This window comes from Bos mutus, chromosome 19 (assembly GCF_027580195.1).
Source record: "Bos mutus isolate GX-2022 chromosome 19, NWIPB_WYAK_1.1, whole genome shotgun sequence".
NCBI lineage: Eukaryota > Metazoa > Chordata > Mammalia > Artiodactyla > Bovidae > Bos > Bos mutus.
In genome coordinates, this window is record NC_091635.1 from 8,661,616 (window position 1) to 8,676,021 (window position 14,406).

The following is a 14,406-nucleotide window of genomic DNA, read 5'->3' on the forward strand; positions in this document are numbered from 1 at the left end:
GTCCCTGCACTGGGAGCACAGAGTCTTACCCACTGGACCACCAGGGAAGTCCCTAGGTCCAGTTTTCATACCCGTAAAACAAAGGGATTAAACTGTATATTATAGATAATAAAAGCTACCATTTAGCAAGCTCTTATTTTATGCCAGACACTTTCCACTTACTAATCCTTACAATCTAGGTATTGTTCTTAACATAGTCACCGAGAGCTTGGAGAGGTGCAGTAACTTGCCCTCAATCTCAGCCTGGTGAATGACTGCCCTGGGTCTGCACCCACCGTCTGACCAGAGGCTCAGCAGCTCCTCATGTTCTGGGCATGTGCTTTGTTCCTGATGTTCCTGCCAGTTCCATTGTTTCTTTGCTGCTCTGTTCTGTCCAGCACACATCTGACTGTGTTTGTGACTTTCACAACCTATCCCAACACGTCACTCTCCAGAGCAGTCCCAGCCTATGCTGGGCGTGTATTTATTTGCTGCCTTCTCTGTTTTACGTTTGTTAGCATATATCCTCTATCAATAGGGTTGCAAAGAGTCAGACGTGATTGAGCGACTGAACTGAACGGATCCTCTATCAGGCACAGGTCTTTCTGTTCGAGTTTCAAACATCAAAACAAACAAAACAAACCTTGGGCGAACTCGTCTACTCATTTTGCTTTAACCACACCTATGGTATCAGACAGACTCTGCCAGGGGCTCAGTGCATAAAGCTGGAAACCCTGCCCTGCCCTCTCCTGCCCAGACTAGCAGGATGATGGGCACACGTGGTATCAGTCGGAGTGCCATCTGGCTGCATAACAAAGACTAACACAATAGAGGCTTAAGCAGGAGAGAAGTTCCTTTTTCTTCTGCTTCCTAGTCCAAGTATAAGCAGTCATGGTGGCCCCCGAGCAGCCAGGACTCAGTTCCTCCTTTGTGACTCTGCCATCTTCAATATGCAGCCTCCACCTCATGAAATAAGATGGCTGCTTCAGCTCCTGCCATCCATCATGTCCACATTCCAGCCATGGCGGGGAGGAAGGGGAAGAGTGTCCTAGAAGTTAGACATTTCAAATTCCCTCCTGATAAGCCAGACCCTAATTACATGACCACTCCTAGCAGCAGAGGTGGCTGGGAAATGTATTCTTTATCTGGGCAGACATATGCCCAACTGAAACCTTTGTTACCATAGAAGAAAGGGAGATCAGATATTGGGGGAGCAATTAGGGTCTGTGCCACACACACTGATAACTCTCTTGGTATGTACAGAATGGTAGTAAATTCTGTGGCAGGGATTACTCAGGGGAAAGGTGAGATTGGGAAAGAGTTCACCAAGGAGGTGACCTTTGCACTGAACTTCAGGGGCAAGAGAAATGTCTTAGGTCGAGAAAGGCAAATGACAAATCCGTGCAATAATCTCCCATCCTGAGGTTAGGGCAGACATCACTAGTCAATTATCACCACTATCTTTCTCCCTGATCTCTGAGGCAGCCTCAGAAATCTGCCCCACATCATGATGGTGGGCCATTGATTGGATTAGCCTGCTGATTGAACCCTATTTGGGTTTGCTGTTTTGCCCAGCAAAGAACTTCATAGACTTGCCACTCTCTGAAGATGAAAGAATCAGCTGTAGTGATCTGAGAGTTTCAGCCAGTGGTATGCACATCTTTTGCCAACTCTGTGTACAGTTAGGTCACGTTGGAAGGTTGAACTCAGCCATGGTGGGAGTACTGACATCACGGCAACTGATAAACATCATAAATCACTCTTTCCCTTGTCCACTGAGCACTTTGTTAAACATTTACCAGCATGCCCCTGTTTCAGCCTGGCCGTTCAGCCTTTCTTTTATGTATATATATATATATATTTTTTTATTTATTTAATTAGCTGCATCTGGTCTTAGGTGTGTCATGTGGGATCTAGTTCCCCAACCAGGGATTGAACCCAGGCCCCCTGCATTGGGAGCGCACAGTCTTAGCCATTGGACCGCCAAGGAGGTCCTGTTCATCCTTTCTTAACAAAAATCTTGCTGAAAGTTTGAGGACTGATTTCTGTTTCTATGGGGAGTTCCGACAGAATAGAGCTCACCCTCCTTGGAAGATCTTGCTCTGTTTTGAACTGAATGTCAGCTCCTGCTGAGAACTAGAGGTGCAGTCATGAGTGAGGGGGATTTGGGAGACCCGCAGGATTAACGGTGGTTGTTGTTGTGTTGTGTTCTGGACAACTGAGGCTGGCAGACGGGGTGAGAGGGCGGAGCTAGGAAAGTGACATGGTTCTGCAGAAAGGGGATGTGTGTTGAGATTTGGACAACGCTGGACCTTTTCCTGGATAAACGTTCTAGATTATTCATTAGCAAGTGGTCAAACCTCTCAGCCTCTGGGTTGCATACCCTGCTGGCCCAGAAGGCCCCACGCACCATATGTAAGCTGTGTTAAATTCCTTCTCTCCGGTGGTGGGGGGATGGGCCTGTGGCCTGTCTAGATGTGTGAGCACTTGGTGATTCACTGACCTAGAATGTCCTCGTTCACCTCCTTGGAAGTGACGTCCCCCCAAAGCCTCGGTGTGTGTGCAGGTCTGTTCTCCATTGGTGTAGCAGCTGCAGCTAAAGGCAGGCTCCCTGCCCTGCCCTGCCCTTCGGACCACGAAGCTCCAGATGTATGCTCACTCGGCCAGAGATGGCGGGCTCATGTCTGTGGCCACGTGGATGAAAGAGCCGTGGAGATGCAGACTCCACGGGCCCTGTGACCAGGGTAGATGAGGCCCCATCTGGAATGTCCCCACCCTGTTCCCGAAGGTGAGAAATTTCTCTCTGCTGAAGCACAGCTGTGCTGAGAAGGTGGCCCATCTGGTTGGCAGGATTACTGGGGCGTGGGACGGGAGGAGTGACACTCATGACTTCCTTTCTCCTCAGACTTGGGGTGCCCCGTCCCACTTTCTAACCCTCCATGCTGATTCTCTGCTCCAAGAAGCCCACCTATGGATTCCCCGCTGCCTGGCGTCCCCCTCCAGTGAATGGTCTGGGTTAGAGGCTGCCCCGGCCACTGGGAAAACCCATGGGGGTGCCCAGAAGAGAGTTGCCCCACCCAGGGGCTCAGGGAGGCACCTGCAGAAGGATTGAGAGTGACCTAGGCCAAGGAGGGTGGGAAGGGCTTGCCGGGTGGAGGGAATAGAGCAGGACAGGCACAGAGCTGTGACACCCGGCTTGTGCAGGCGGCCAGGGAGCGGCCAGGCTTGAGCAGAGGGCGAGGAGAAGCACCGGGAGAGGGGAAGGAGTGGCTGGCAGCAGACCGAGGCCTGGTTGTCAGCCCTGCTGGGCTCCCACTGGATCTGGAGAGTGACCGGTCACATTTGCCTTTATTTATTCTTTATTATCTCTTTATTTGGCTGCCTTGAGTCTCAGCTGCGGTATGTAGACTCTCTAGTTGTGGAGCGCGGACCCAGTGCTTGTGGCACACGCATTTAGTTGCCACGTGGCAGGTGGGATCTTCGTTCCCAGACCAGAGATCGAACCCATGTCCCCTGCGTTGCACGGTGGGTTCTTAACCACTGGACCACCAGGGAAGTCCACATTTGCCTTTAGAAAGGATTCGGTTTGGGGGCAGCCAAGACCCCAGGCAGGGAAGCCAGCTTGGAGCTCCCCTCCCCAGAGCCTAGGGCTGAGTGGCTGAGAAAACCTGAGCATTTAGTATTAATGAAAAGCAAGCCAACAAACCCCCCAATCCTACTCCGAGATGGGAAGGCTGGTAATTGGTCCTTAGCAGCCTTGGGGCCAGTTTCCACGAAGAGTTCACCCTCTCGGCTCCCTGCCTATGAGGGTCTGCTGGAGGACTGTTGGTACCCAGATGGGTAAGGACATGGCTGCCCAGAGCCCCAGGAACCAGGGAGATACAGAGGGACCTACCCCTGCCTCGGGGGCCGGGGGTATAGACAGTCCCAGGGAAGCCGTGTGGGCCCTAGGCTGGTGGCCTCCAGCTGGATTGCCTCTGCCCTCTGTGTTGGTCTCTCCCCTCACACAGGCCCAACCGGAGCTGGCAACCCCCTGGCAAGGGCCCTGCCGGGCAGAGTCATCTGGGCGAATGACTCATGCTGGGGGGAGGGGAAGAGCGGGGGATGGGGTGAGTTAATAGCAAACACATTACGTCCCGAAGTCACTTCACACGGGGGACAAATGGTCCATTGAGGTTGATTTGGCTGCTGGCTGGCTCCAGCAGCACCCCGGGTGGGGAGATTTCATTATCCAGGAAAGCAGCACCAGATTGCTGGGAGGCCCCCACCCCGTCCCTGCCCCACCAACACGCGGGCTCTTCCTGTCTCTCTTCCTCCCACGTGGGGCTTTCTGTTCCCAGGGCTGCGGCCCAGCATCGGGAGCCTGCATCTCAGGTACCCTCTCCTCCCGTGGGGGTCATGGAAGGCGAACGGGCACGTCCAGGGGCACACAACATCCTCTCACATTCATGGTGGACTGGGAACGGGGTGGAAAAAAAAAGATCCAGCCCAACAGGAAGCCCCGCTACACACATTTTGGCTGTGGTGAGGGCGGAAACCCCTAATCGCAGGCCCCCAGAAAGATCTGGTGGTGAAACTATAGTCCACATCTCTGCATCACCTTTCACGTTTGTATTCTGGATGAGGGTACAGTGGCTGTCTCTTCCATGGCAAAAGCTACCGTTAGGCAGGCTTTAATTCATCCCCTTTTCCCACCCCCACACCCCGTGCCATCTCTTTTATTTTTAAACTTTTATTTAATTATTTGTAAAATATTTATTTTGCTGCACCAGGTCTTAGTTTTGGCATGCGGGCTCTTTAGCTGCGGTATGCGAACTCTTGGTTGCGGCATGTGAGATCTTGTTCCCTGACCAGGGATTGAACCCCAGGGCCCCCTGCATGGGGAGCATGGAGTCTTAACCACTGGACCACCAGGGAAGTCCCCCCATCTCTTTAAAATAGCCCAAACTGGCTAAAGATAGAGTGAACACAATAAGCACAATAAGTACTGATCTCCCCATCACCGGAGGTATGCAAAGGTAGAGCAGATGAGATTATGAAGGAGCAGGCATTGAAGGAGATGCCAGTAGAATTTGTGGTTGCAGGGTAAGCCTTGAAGAACCTTCTGAGAGGGTGCAGAAGACAGGGGAGGGAGCTTGCTTCCCTGCCCTTCCCGTGCTGACTGGCCACCACTCCGGGCATTGGGCTGGGGTATTGTCAGGGCAGGTGGCCACTGTCCAAGGAGCCAGGCTGGCTGGCAGCTCCCCAGGGACAGTGTCGCCTTGATCACTGTGGTGACTTCAAAATAAGTGTGGCCGCAGAGGTCCTGTTGCCCCTTCTTCTCTGCTCGGATCCCGTTGTTCTTGCTGTTCCTGCTGACGTGGAACTAGGGTGACTCAGCCTGTCCCCACACTGCAGCAGTGGTGAGCTGCTTCCAAGCCTCTGAGCCCTCAGCGCAGGGCGCCTGCTAGAGAAAAGTGGCAAGGAGGCCAGGACAACGATGGCCCCTGGGGACAGCCTGTCCCCTCCTGGGATGTGGCCTGGCCAAGTCTCCTGGCTGCCCTGGTGGGGGTGGGGAGTCTGCAGGCTGACACACTGACTGGCTGTTTCAAGGCTGGGTTGGTCCCAGGCCAGCCACTCCTCTGAGGCCCCTTGTGTCACTTTGCTGAGCTATCAGAAGGGCCCGAGGGAGTTTCCCATCAGCTGGGGGATGTGGGATGCTGTGTCCCCCACTTCATCTCTGTATCTCCAGCCTCAATTGGTGGCTAGGAAGCTGGGGACTCGAATCCATTCCAAAGCCTGATCCAGGGGACTTGGGGTAGGAGCAGAGGTTCGTGAGGCTGTGCAGAGAGGGAAGAATCAAGAATAAAATGTGAGTCCTCAAAAGAAGAGACTTCCTCCTCCCCCATCATATCTGGGTGATAGCTCACCACGCCAGCATCCCAGACAGCTGAATGTGCCCATCCAAAGCCCATTGGACGCGTGGATAAACAAATGACTCTCCAGAGCCACAGTCTGGGTTCAGCTGGTGGGGAGTCATCTTGCAGGGTCATGACTTCCCCCTGGTCCTTCTGCCCCCTGTGTTAGCAGCCGCCTCCCTCTGTCCTGGCTCCCAGTGTCCCACGGGGTTTAATATCACTGCAGGGAAATGTGCCATGAGTCTGAAAGATGGGAGGGGCGGGCCATGCTGCCGTCTCGGTCACATTTTCAGAGCCGGGAGGCAGGGGGAACCTCAGCTGATTCAGCCCTGAGTTGGGGGGGCTGTCAACTGGAGTTGGAGGGCTCTGGGCTCACAGAGGGATGGGGAGCCCTGTGTGCCTGGAGCCCAAAGGCCAGGAGCTTCCTTCGGTGGCTCGACAGCATGATTTAGAAGAGTAAGATTTTTGTTTAAAAAGTCCCCCTGCCTCCAAGATAAGGGCCAGGCTGCTGTGGTCAGAGTTTGCTCTAAGTGTTCCAAGCAAAGGAGGCCGGAGTGAGAACTGGGAAGTTTGGGGAACAGATTGATCATGTGCTAAGGGAACGGCATTCCCCTTTGAAGTGAAACCTTCTGGTTGCATTTAAGCCGCCAAGCAGATGGCGTAAGGGGGTTTTGGAGCCTACACACCGGTTAAATGTCAGCTATACCCTCAGACGGGCTTCACGGGAAGATTCAGAATCTGGCTGCCTGAGAGACTTTGTGGTCAGAAGCATGGCTGCTGCTGATGTCTCGGGGTGATAAAGGGCCACGGGGCCTGGGGGCCTGGCCCAGGGCAGATGGCATCCTGCCTGTCACCCTGAACGCGGGGGCTGGTCTGTATGGTGCTGGCAGGGACGCACAGAGTCTGGGCAGTGTCCCCAAGGGCCCTTCTGCCCCGCTAGGGCAGTTCCCTGTCAGGGACCCTGCCCCCCACAAAGGGAACTGAACACTGTCATTCCACAGGGTCTAACAGGGTCTCGGGGGAGTCTCAGGGGATCTCCGTTGCAAGCCTGGAGGCGAAGGAGCAACTGGCTCAAGGTGTCTCCTGGGGGACCCTGGGGTGGTCGCTCTGATGTTTGAAAGGAAATGACAGACAGGGAGTCAGCAGGGGAAGACCTGGGGGAGGCCGTCCAGGCGGAGAGGACAGCTAAGGCGGGTGTCCGGCAGCGGGAGGCAGAGGGGAGACGGAGGCGGGGGGGGGCGGTGAGTGAATAGGTGAGGCTGCAGCGGTGGGTAGAGGCCAGGCCACCCGGGACCTCGGCAGCCTCGGCGAGGACTCTGCAGTCTGTCCACTCTAAGTATGGACCGGGCTGTGGGGGGTCACATCGTCTGACCTCACTTTGAAAGCCCCACCATGAGTTCTGGGGCAAAGGGAAGAGAGAGGCAGAGCAAGCAGCTCCGTCGGGAGGCTTTGCCGGAAGCTGGGGAGAGGGGACAGCTGTAGGACAAGAGCCAGCTGTTGAATTTTGAGACATTTTGTGAGCCGGTTGTTAAACACAGTCGTCATTAAAATTGTATGTTATAAAATATGGGATTTCCATTTCATACAACGTACGTTTTGGGAAATGTTCAGTTGCTAAGTTATGCCCAACTCTTTGCGACCCCATGGACTGCAGCACGCCAGGCTTCCCTGTCCTTCACTATCTCCTGGAGTTATCTCAAGCTCTTGTCCATTGAGTCAGTGATACTATTTAACCAACTCATCCATCCTCTGTATATAAATTATTATTTTAAATTAAATTCTGTGGAATTGTCATACAATCTGCTTCCCAGGTGGCGCAGAAGCCCTTCCCTTCTCCAGGGGATCTTCCTGACCCAGGGATGGAATCTGCCTGCTAATGCAGGGGACGCAAGAGGCGTGGATTTGATCCTTGCATTGGGAAGATCCCCTAGAGGAGGAAATGGTAACTCCCCAGTATTCTTGCCTGGAAAAATTCCGGGGACAGAGGAACCAGGTGGGGCTTCAGTCCATGGGGTCACAAAGAGCTGGACATAACTAAGCACACACACACACACACACACACATGCACACACACACACATATCACACAATCCAGTCATTCCACTCCTAAATTTATACCCAAAAGAATTAAATGCAGAAACTCAAAGAAATGTTAGTACACCCATGTTTGTAGCAGTGTTATTCACAATAGCCAAAACGTGGATGTATCCAAGTGTCCTTCGGTTGATGAATGGATAAACAAAATTTGGTATATATGTGCAGTGGAATATGATTCAGCCTGTAAAAATAAGGAAATTGACACATGGTAAAACATGCACACCTTGAATAATGAATCTTGAAGACATTATGCTAAATGAAATAAGCCAGACACGGAAGGGCAAGTATTACAATTGCATTTTACCTGAGGTAGTCAAATTTGTAGAAGACAGCAAGAAGTGTGGTGGTTGCCAGAGCTTGGGATGAGGAAGGGGGGAAAGTGGGGAGTTATTGTGTAACGAGAATAGAGGATCGGTTTGGGATCGCAGACAGTTTTGGAAATGGATGGTTGTACAGCAGTGTGAATGTACTTAGTACCAGTGAGCTGTGCACTTACAGATGGTGAAAATGGTAAATTTTATATTATGTATATTCTACCACAATAAAAATGCATCGATCTATTAGAGAAAATTATAAAATTAAATCAGAGATGTATATGGTATGAATTAAATTACAGGTAATTATATTAAGAATGAAGATAATAAATACACATAAATATAAATTCTCCGCTTTCTAAGGATCTTATTACATTTAACTATCATCTTTGTTTTTGAATACTGGAATTCTCCAGGGAAGAATACTGGAGTGGGTAGCCATTCTCTTCTCTAGGGGATCTTCCTGACCCAGGGATCAAACCCAGGTCTCCTGCATTGCAGGCGGATTCTTTACCTTCTGAGCCACCAGGGAAGCCTTTGGCAGCCTCCAAATTGTCCAAGATGGGACTGTTTATAACACAGAAACAGGCAAATGCTATATATCGGGTACAGTTGTATTTGCTGGTTGTTAATCCTTAAACAACCTATCTATCTCTGGTGGAGGGAGAGGGCTGGAGGAGGGATGCTCGAGTAGAGCAGATACAAACTGATATTTCTGAGGTAGACACTTTTGATGGCTTGGATATGACAGGGGCAGGGGAGGGAAAGGGAGACTTTGAGGGTGATGCCCCGATGCCTGGCTTGAGCTGTTAGGTGAATGGTGGCGCTGTCTACTGAGATGATGGCCTGAAGGGGCTTGGGGACTGGGGAAGGCCCAGCAGCTGATGGACTGGAGGCTCAGGGAGGCCATATGGGGCTCCAGGTGCACACAGAGCTGAGACCATATGGCCCCTGCCCCAGAGGAGACAGACGGTCCACTTCATGGGGTCCAAAGGCCCGGTTTGCCGGGCACACAGCCACTGTCCTCCCGTCGGTCTCCACGCCCCCTCCAGAGCCAGGTGAGCCAGAGTGCTGTTTCCGCCCATCCATTTCTTCCTCCCTCTCTTCCCATGCTTCGCAAAGGCCACTCCACCTGGGCTGGCCCTGCGGGCTTTCCCTTCAGGCTTGCTCCTTCCATCTCCAGAAGGGCTTCACACTACACCTTTCTCACCAGCCCTGGCCTCCAGTTTCCTTGAGAAAACTTGCTGTCTGAGTGCCCCGTGCCCCCAGTTCCCTCCGGCTGCCACCTGCCGGCCAGCGTTCATTACCAGCTGTGGATTTTGTGGCTCCTGAGACGTCCTTGGGGAGAGGCAGCTTTGGCCTAAAGGGATGATTTGGATGGGATTTAAGATCCACAGGAGTGTCCTGGGGCTGCCGTAACAAAGAACCACAAATCAGGGAGCTTAAAACAACAAAAATTTATTCTCTCACAACTGGAGATGAGAAGTCTGGAATCAAGGTGTCAGCACAGCAAGCATTCTTTTTTTTAAAATATATATATTTACTTATTAGCTGCACTGGATGTTTGTTGCCGCACACTGGCTCTCTCTAGCTGCAGTGAGTGAGGACTACTCTCCGGTTGCCGTGCGCAGGCTTCTCATCGCAGGGGCTTCTAGGCACAGGCTCTGGGGCCTGTGGGCTTCGGTAGCTGCAGCTCTCAGCTCTAGGGTGAGGGCTCAGTAGTTACGGGCAGGGGCTTAGCTGGCCCGTGTTAGGTGGGATCTTCCCGGACCAGGAATTGAACTGGTGTCCCCTGCATTGGCAGGCAGATTCGTAGCTGCTGGACCAGCAAGGAGGCCCCGGAGCAAGCTCTCTCTGAAGGCTCTGGGGAAGTCTTACCTTGGGGCTTCCAGCTTCCAGGGTCCCAAGTGTTACTTGCTTTGTGGCTGCATCGCTCCCATCCCTGCCTCTGACTTCATGTGGGCCTTTTCTCTGGGCCTCCGCATCTTCGTTTTGGACGCTGGCTGTTGCGTTCAGGGCCCACTCTAACCCAGGGTGATTTTATCTCAAGGCCCTTGTGTGTGTGTGCATGCCAAGTTGCTTCAGGCATATCTGACTCTTTGTGACCCATGGATTGTATGTAGCCCATCAGGCTCCTCTGTCCATGGGATCTCCCAGGCAAGAATACTGGAGTGGGTTGCCATGCCTTCCTCCAGGGGATCTTCCCCACCCAGGGATCAAACCCGCGCCTCTTCTGTCTCCTGTATTGGCACGAGGGTTCTTTACCATGAAGCTGAAGACCTTCAGCTTCATTACATCTGCAGAGATCCTTACACCAAGCCAGTTCTCATTCCGAGGTTTGGAATGGACTTATCTTTTGAGGGCTCACCATTCACTCCATTATATGTCTCATGGTGGACCTGCGAGGTAGGTGGCCCCTCTGATGTTCCCCAAATTATACCTTCCCCTTAGATCAGACCTACAAACGGTCTCACCCTCGCCCATGGCCTTGGGAGAGCGTTACCATCACAGAATTTGGAGGCTTCGTGGTTCTTTTTGTCTCACCAAATTTAAGCTCATTTTCTTCTCTATGCTGCTGTTGCTGTTTTATCTGCCCAGAGCCCCAGCCAGGACTGTCTGTCCAGACCCCAGCCCTGACTGCTCATGCCCTGGGAAAGGGGGTTGGGGGGGAGCCCTCCCCCATCCAATTGGGATCAGGCCTTGTTAAAGTCCCGGGGCCCCAATCTGGACACAGTCATCAGAAGTGATCAAAGGATCGGGGATGATTAAAGGGCTGGGATGGATGATTTAAGCCGAGAAAGAGAAGGCCAAGGAGCAACTGGATTGTCTTCGAGTTCGGAGAAGGTAATTATTACTTGAAGGGTGGTGCCCAGCTGTTTCCCATCTCCTCTGAGGACAGGAAAAAAAGAGGAAATAAATGATGTACAGTTAGAGCGGTTGGTTAGATACAAGGGTGAACTTCCTGGCTGGGAGTGTGGCCAAAGTGCCGCATTGGGTTTCCTGAGGGAACGTGGGGGTATCTCCTTACCTGGAGGTGTCTAGGCCTGGCATCGGCGGCCTCGGTGGTTAAGTGGAGGAAGGCCAGAGGCAGAGGGATGCACTCATTGGACTCTGAAGCACAGTCGTGCCAACATTCTGGCCTCGGAGGTCTGCTCCCTCCTGCCATTGTCCTTTGGGTTCCCATAGGCTAGCATTTTGGTGAGGTGTGGACCCTGGCAGGCCTCCCTGAGGAGATAAGCATAAGTATGTTTAGCTCCACTGTGAATGGAAATGAATAATACACTATAAGCTGACCCTGTGCGAATCTGGTAGAACTCCAAGCCAGCTCCCTGGGAGAACAATCACATGGGTGTGTCTACACTCACCAGTGCTTTTTATAAAAACACTGAAGAATAATGCTATGGCCCAGGCTGGACGCTGCCCTATCTCTGGGACCCAGCATCTTCCCAGGGGGTTATGGCATAAAGCTGTTTCTTAGACGGAGTGGACCACCACACTCCCAAATACGGGGCGGTCAGGTGGCCAGAGCACTGGACAACCAGGCAGGCCCAGGTGCTGGTTTCAGACAAGTAGTGCCGTGGGCTGGTGTGGAAGCCGTCAGGGTGCTTTTAATGACAGTGGCGACTCCATTCTGAAACCCCCGCTCCCAGGCAGAGGGTGTGCGCGCATCTGAAATGTCTGTGGTTTTGCAGTTCCCTGTCCACAAACTCACTTGGTTGAAAATAGTTCAAAATATCCAAGGCATGAGGGAGGGAGAGACTGCTTTTCTTAAAAAGGAAGGACTCGATTTTGTCAACTTAAAAAAAGCTCCTCAAACCTAGCTCATTCTCTGTGAGAGGGCCCGAATAACTAGGATGGCACTCAGGGCTCAGCTGCACTAGTGCATTTGGGATCTTTTAGAACTAGGGGGGTGGGGGGCTGGGAGGGGGTAGCACTGACCAGCCTGAGACCCAGGACAAGCCCTCCGGCACTCACAGGCCACACTGAGGGCACCATATTGCCCCAGTTGCCCATCAGCTTAGGGAGCATCTTTCCCTGCTATAAATTATCACACTGGCCCCTGACTCGGGGCAGAGGCCCTGGGTTTAAGGAAATGGAGTGGGGCGGGAGAAAAGGCAGGAGTGCCTAACTGGCTGGGGGGATTGGAAGAGACCCCTTCCCCCACTGTTGGTGCCAGACCTCGGGGCCCTCCCCGGTTGCTTCTCAAGTTCCAGCCCATCCTTTTGTCCCCAGTCCCGGGGACCTGCCTGCCTTGTAGGTAATAGGGTTTAATCAGAGTTTGTCGAATGGTTGGAGAAGGGTAGAAATTAACTTACCCTGGAGGGCAAGGCCAGATGGGGCGGAGCCTCACCCACAGGCTTCTGGCTCCCTGTCCCCTCCCCCAACTCCTGCCTTCAGATACTTTGAACTAATCTGCTTCTTACTAGGGGAGAACCCGGGGTCTACGCGTAGCCTTTGGAAAGCCCCTTGTGCAGCGTGGGGGTGGCACGTGTCCCTGGCCGCTCTGATCAGGGTGTTCCGTCCTCGCTGGGCCAGCGCCTTTTTTGACACCAACCTCCGAGGGTACAGCAGGCACCTCGGGGATGGAGGGTTGGGGGAGGGTAGGGAGCAGCTGGAGGGGTGCCCCGAGCGGGTGGGATTCGGCGCCCCCCCACCTCGGCTGTAGGCCTACAGGCCGAGATCCTGCCGGCCGCCGGCCCGAGCGTTTAACCCTTGCGGGCGCTGAGCGCGCGAAGGCGGCGGCGAACTTTGTTTGGCTGCGTAAATAAAACCTCCCGCAGAAGGATCCCTGCACCCCAGGGAAGGGGAGGAATCTCTTCCCCCCCCAAACCCCGGCCCCGCCCCCGCGCCGCCGCCCGGCCTCCACATCCGCCCACATCTGGCCACAGCGGGGCCTCCGAGGGGGTGGAGAGGGCGCCGGGGCCGCGTCCGTCGCCGTCCCCTGGGCGCGGGCCAGGCGGCAAGAAGAGGGGGGCGCTCGGGTCGGGCGCCCAGGACTCGGCCGATCCCCGCGGCCGCTGCTCGGGCCCCAGCTCCCCCGCCACCTCAACCCCGCCGCCCCATCCCCCGCCCAGGCCCGGCCTTGACAGGCGGGCGGAGCAGCCAGTGCGAGACGGGGAGGCCGGGCCCCGGGTGCGGGGAACCTGATCCGCCCGGGAGGCGGGGGCGGGGCGGGGCTGGGGCGCGGGGAGCCGGGAGCGACGGCGCTCGCCTGCCTCCCCCATTCATTCAGCGGAGCCCGGGGGCCGAGGGGCTCCGGCGGCCAACTCTGCACGGCGGGAGCGCGGGCGGCCCGCCCCCCCAGCCAACGCGCAGGGCCGGGGCCGGCCCGGGGCGCCTCCTCGCTGCCGCCCTCAGCGCGCCGCGCCGCGCCACAGCCACCATGTCCGACCCCGCGGTCAATGCGCAGCTGGACGGGATCATTTCGGACTTCGAAGGTGGGTGCTGGCCGCCCACCGCACGCCAGGGGGCCTCTCGGGGAGGACCCCCGCGCGAGACGGGGGCACGGACGGGGAGGCGGGACCCCGATGGGGCGCCCTCCCGCCGCGGCTCCCCCCCGCCCCGCGCCCGCGTCGCCTCCAAGGTGGACCCCGTTAGGGGGACGCGGGGACCGCGCGCCCTTGCTGGCCCCCGCGCTCGCCCTGCGCGCTGCCGCCGGGTTTCCTTCCTTTTATTGTTGTTTGTGTTTGTCGAGCGACGAGTCTCCTCGAGGGCTCGTCCTCGAAGGACCCGGGCGCGCAGTTTCCCTCCCGGCTTGTCCTTCAATCCTCTCCGTTGCGCTCTTCCCGTCGGCCTCGGGGGCCTGGTCCTTGGGGCGGGTTGGGGGAGTTAGTTACCCGTCCCCAGCGTCCGGCCCGCAGGACAGCCGCCTCCCACCCCCTCGCCTACATCAGTTTCGGGGCCGGGGCTGAGCAGAGAATCCGGGCTGGGGAGGCACCCGAGGGGACACGGTCCAGGCCGCCAGGAGTCTAGAAGGCGGGGGCGGAGGCGCGTCCCATTGCCCCCATCCGGGCCTGGGGACGTCGTCAGCTGCCTCCCAGATTCCGGCCGTAGCGGGGAGGGGGCCCTGCTTGCCGGTAGGGAGCGCGTGTTGGTCCCCTCCTCCCTCCGGGGTTTAGA

General features: G+C 55.2%; 1 protein-coding gene and 1 long non-coding RNA gene across 5 annotated transcripts in view; one reads left to right on the forward strand and one right to left on the reverse strand.

The window, feature by feature from the left end:
* Nucleotides 1-14,406, forward strand: part of SEPTIN9 (septin 9) — a 179,179-nt gene that overhangs the window by 57,910 nt on the left and 106,863 nt on the right. Inside the window, exon 1 of one of the 4 annotated variants that reach the window (XM_070389145.1) lies at nucleotides 13,260-13,724. The exons of the other annotated variants lie outside the window; for them this stretch is intronic. Coding sequence (XP_070245246.1) covers nucleotides 13,670-13,724 — 55 coding nt within the window. The 5' untranslated portion in view covers nucleotides 13,260-13,669. Of the gene's footprint in view, nucleotides 1-13,259; nucleotides 13,725-14,406 lie in introns of those variants that run through there. 4 annotated transcript variants of the gene reach the window in all.
* LOC138992007 (uncharacterized) lies at nucleotides 9,779-12,895 on the reverse strand. The gene is made up of 3 exons (XR_011467820.1): nucleotides 12,603-12,895; nucleotides 11,315-11,511; nucleotides 9,779-11,175 (listed from the first exon to the last, which is right to left on the reverse strand). It is a non-coding gene; the product is annotated as an uncharacterized lncRNA (long non-coding RNA).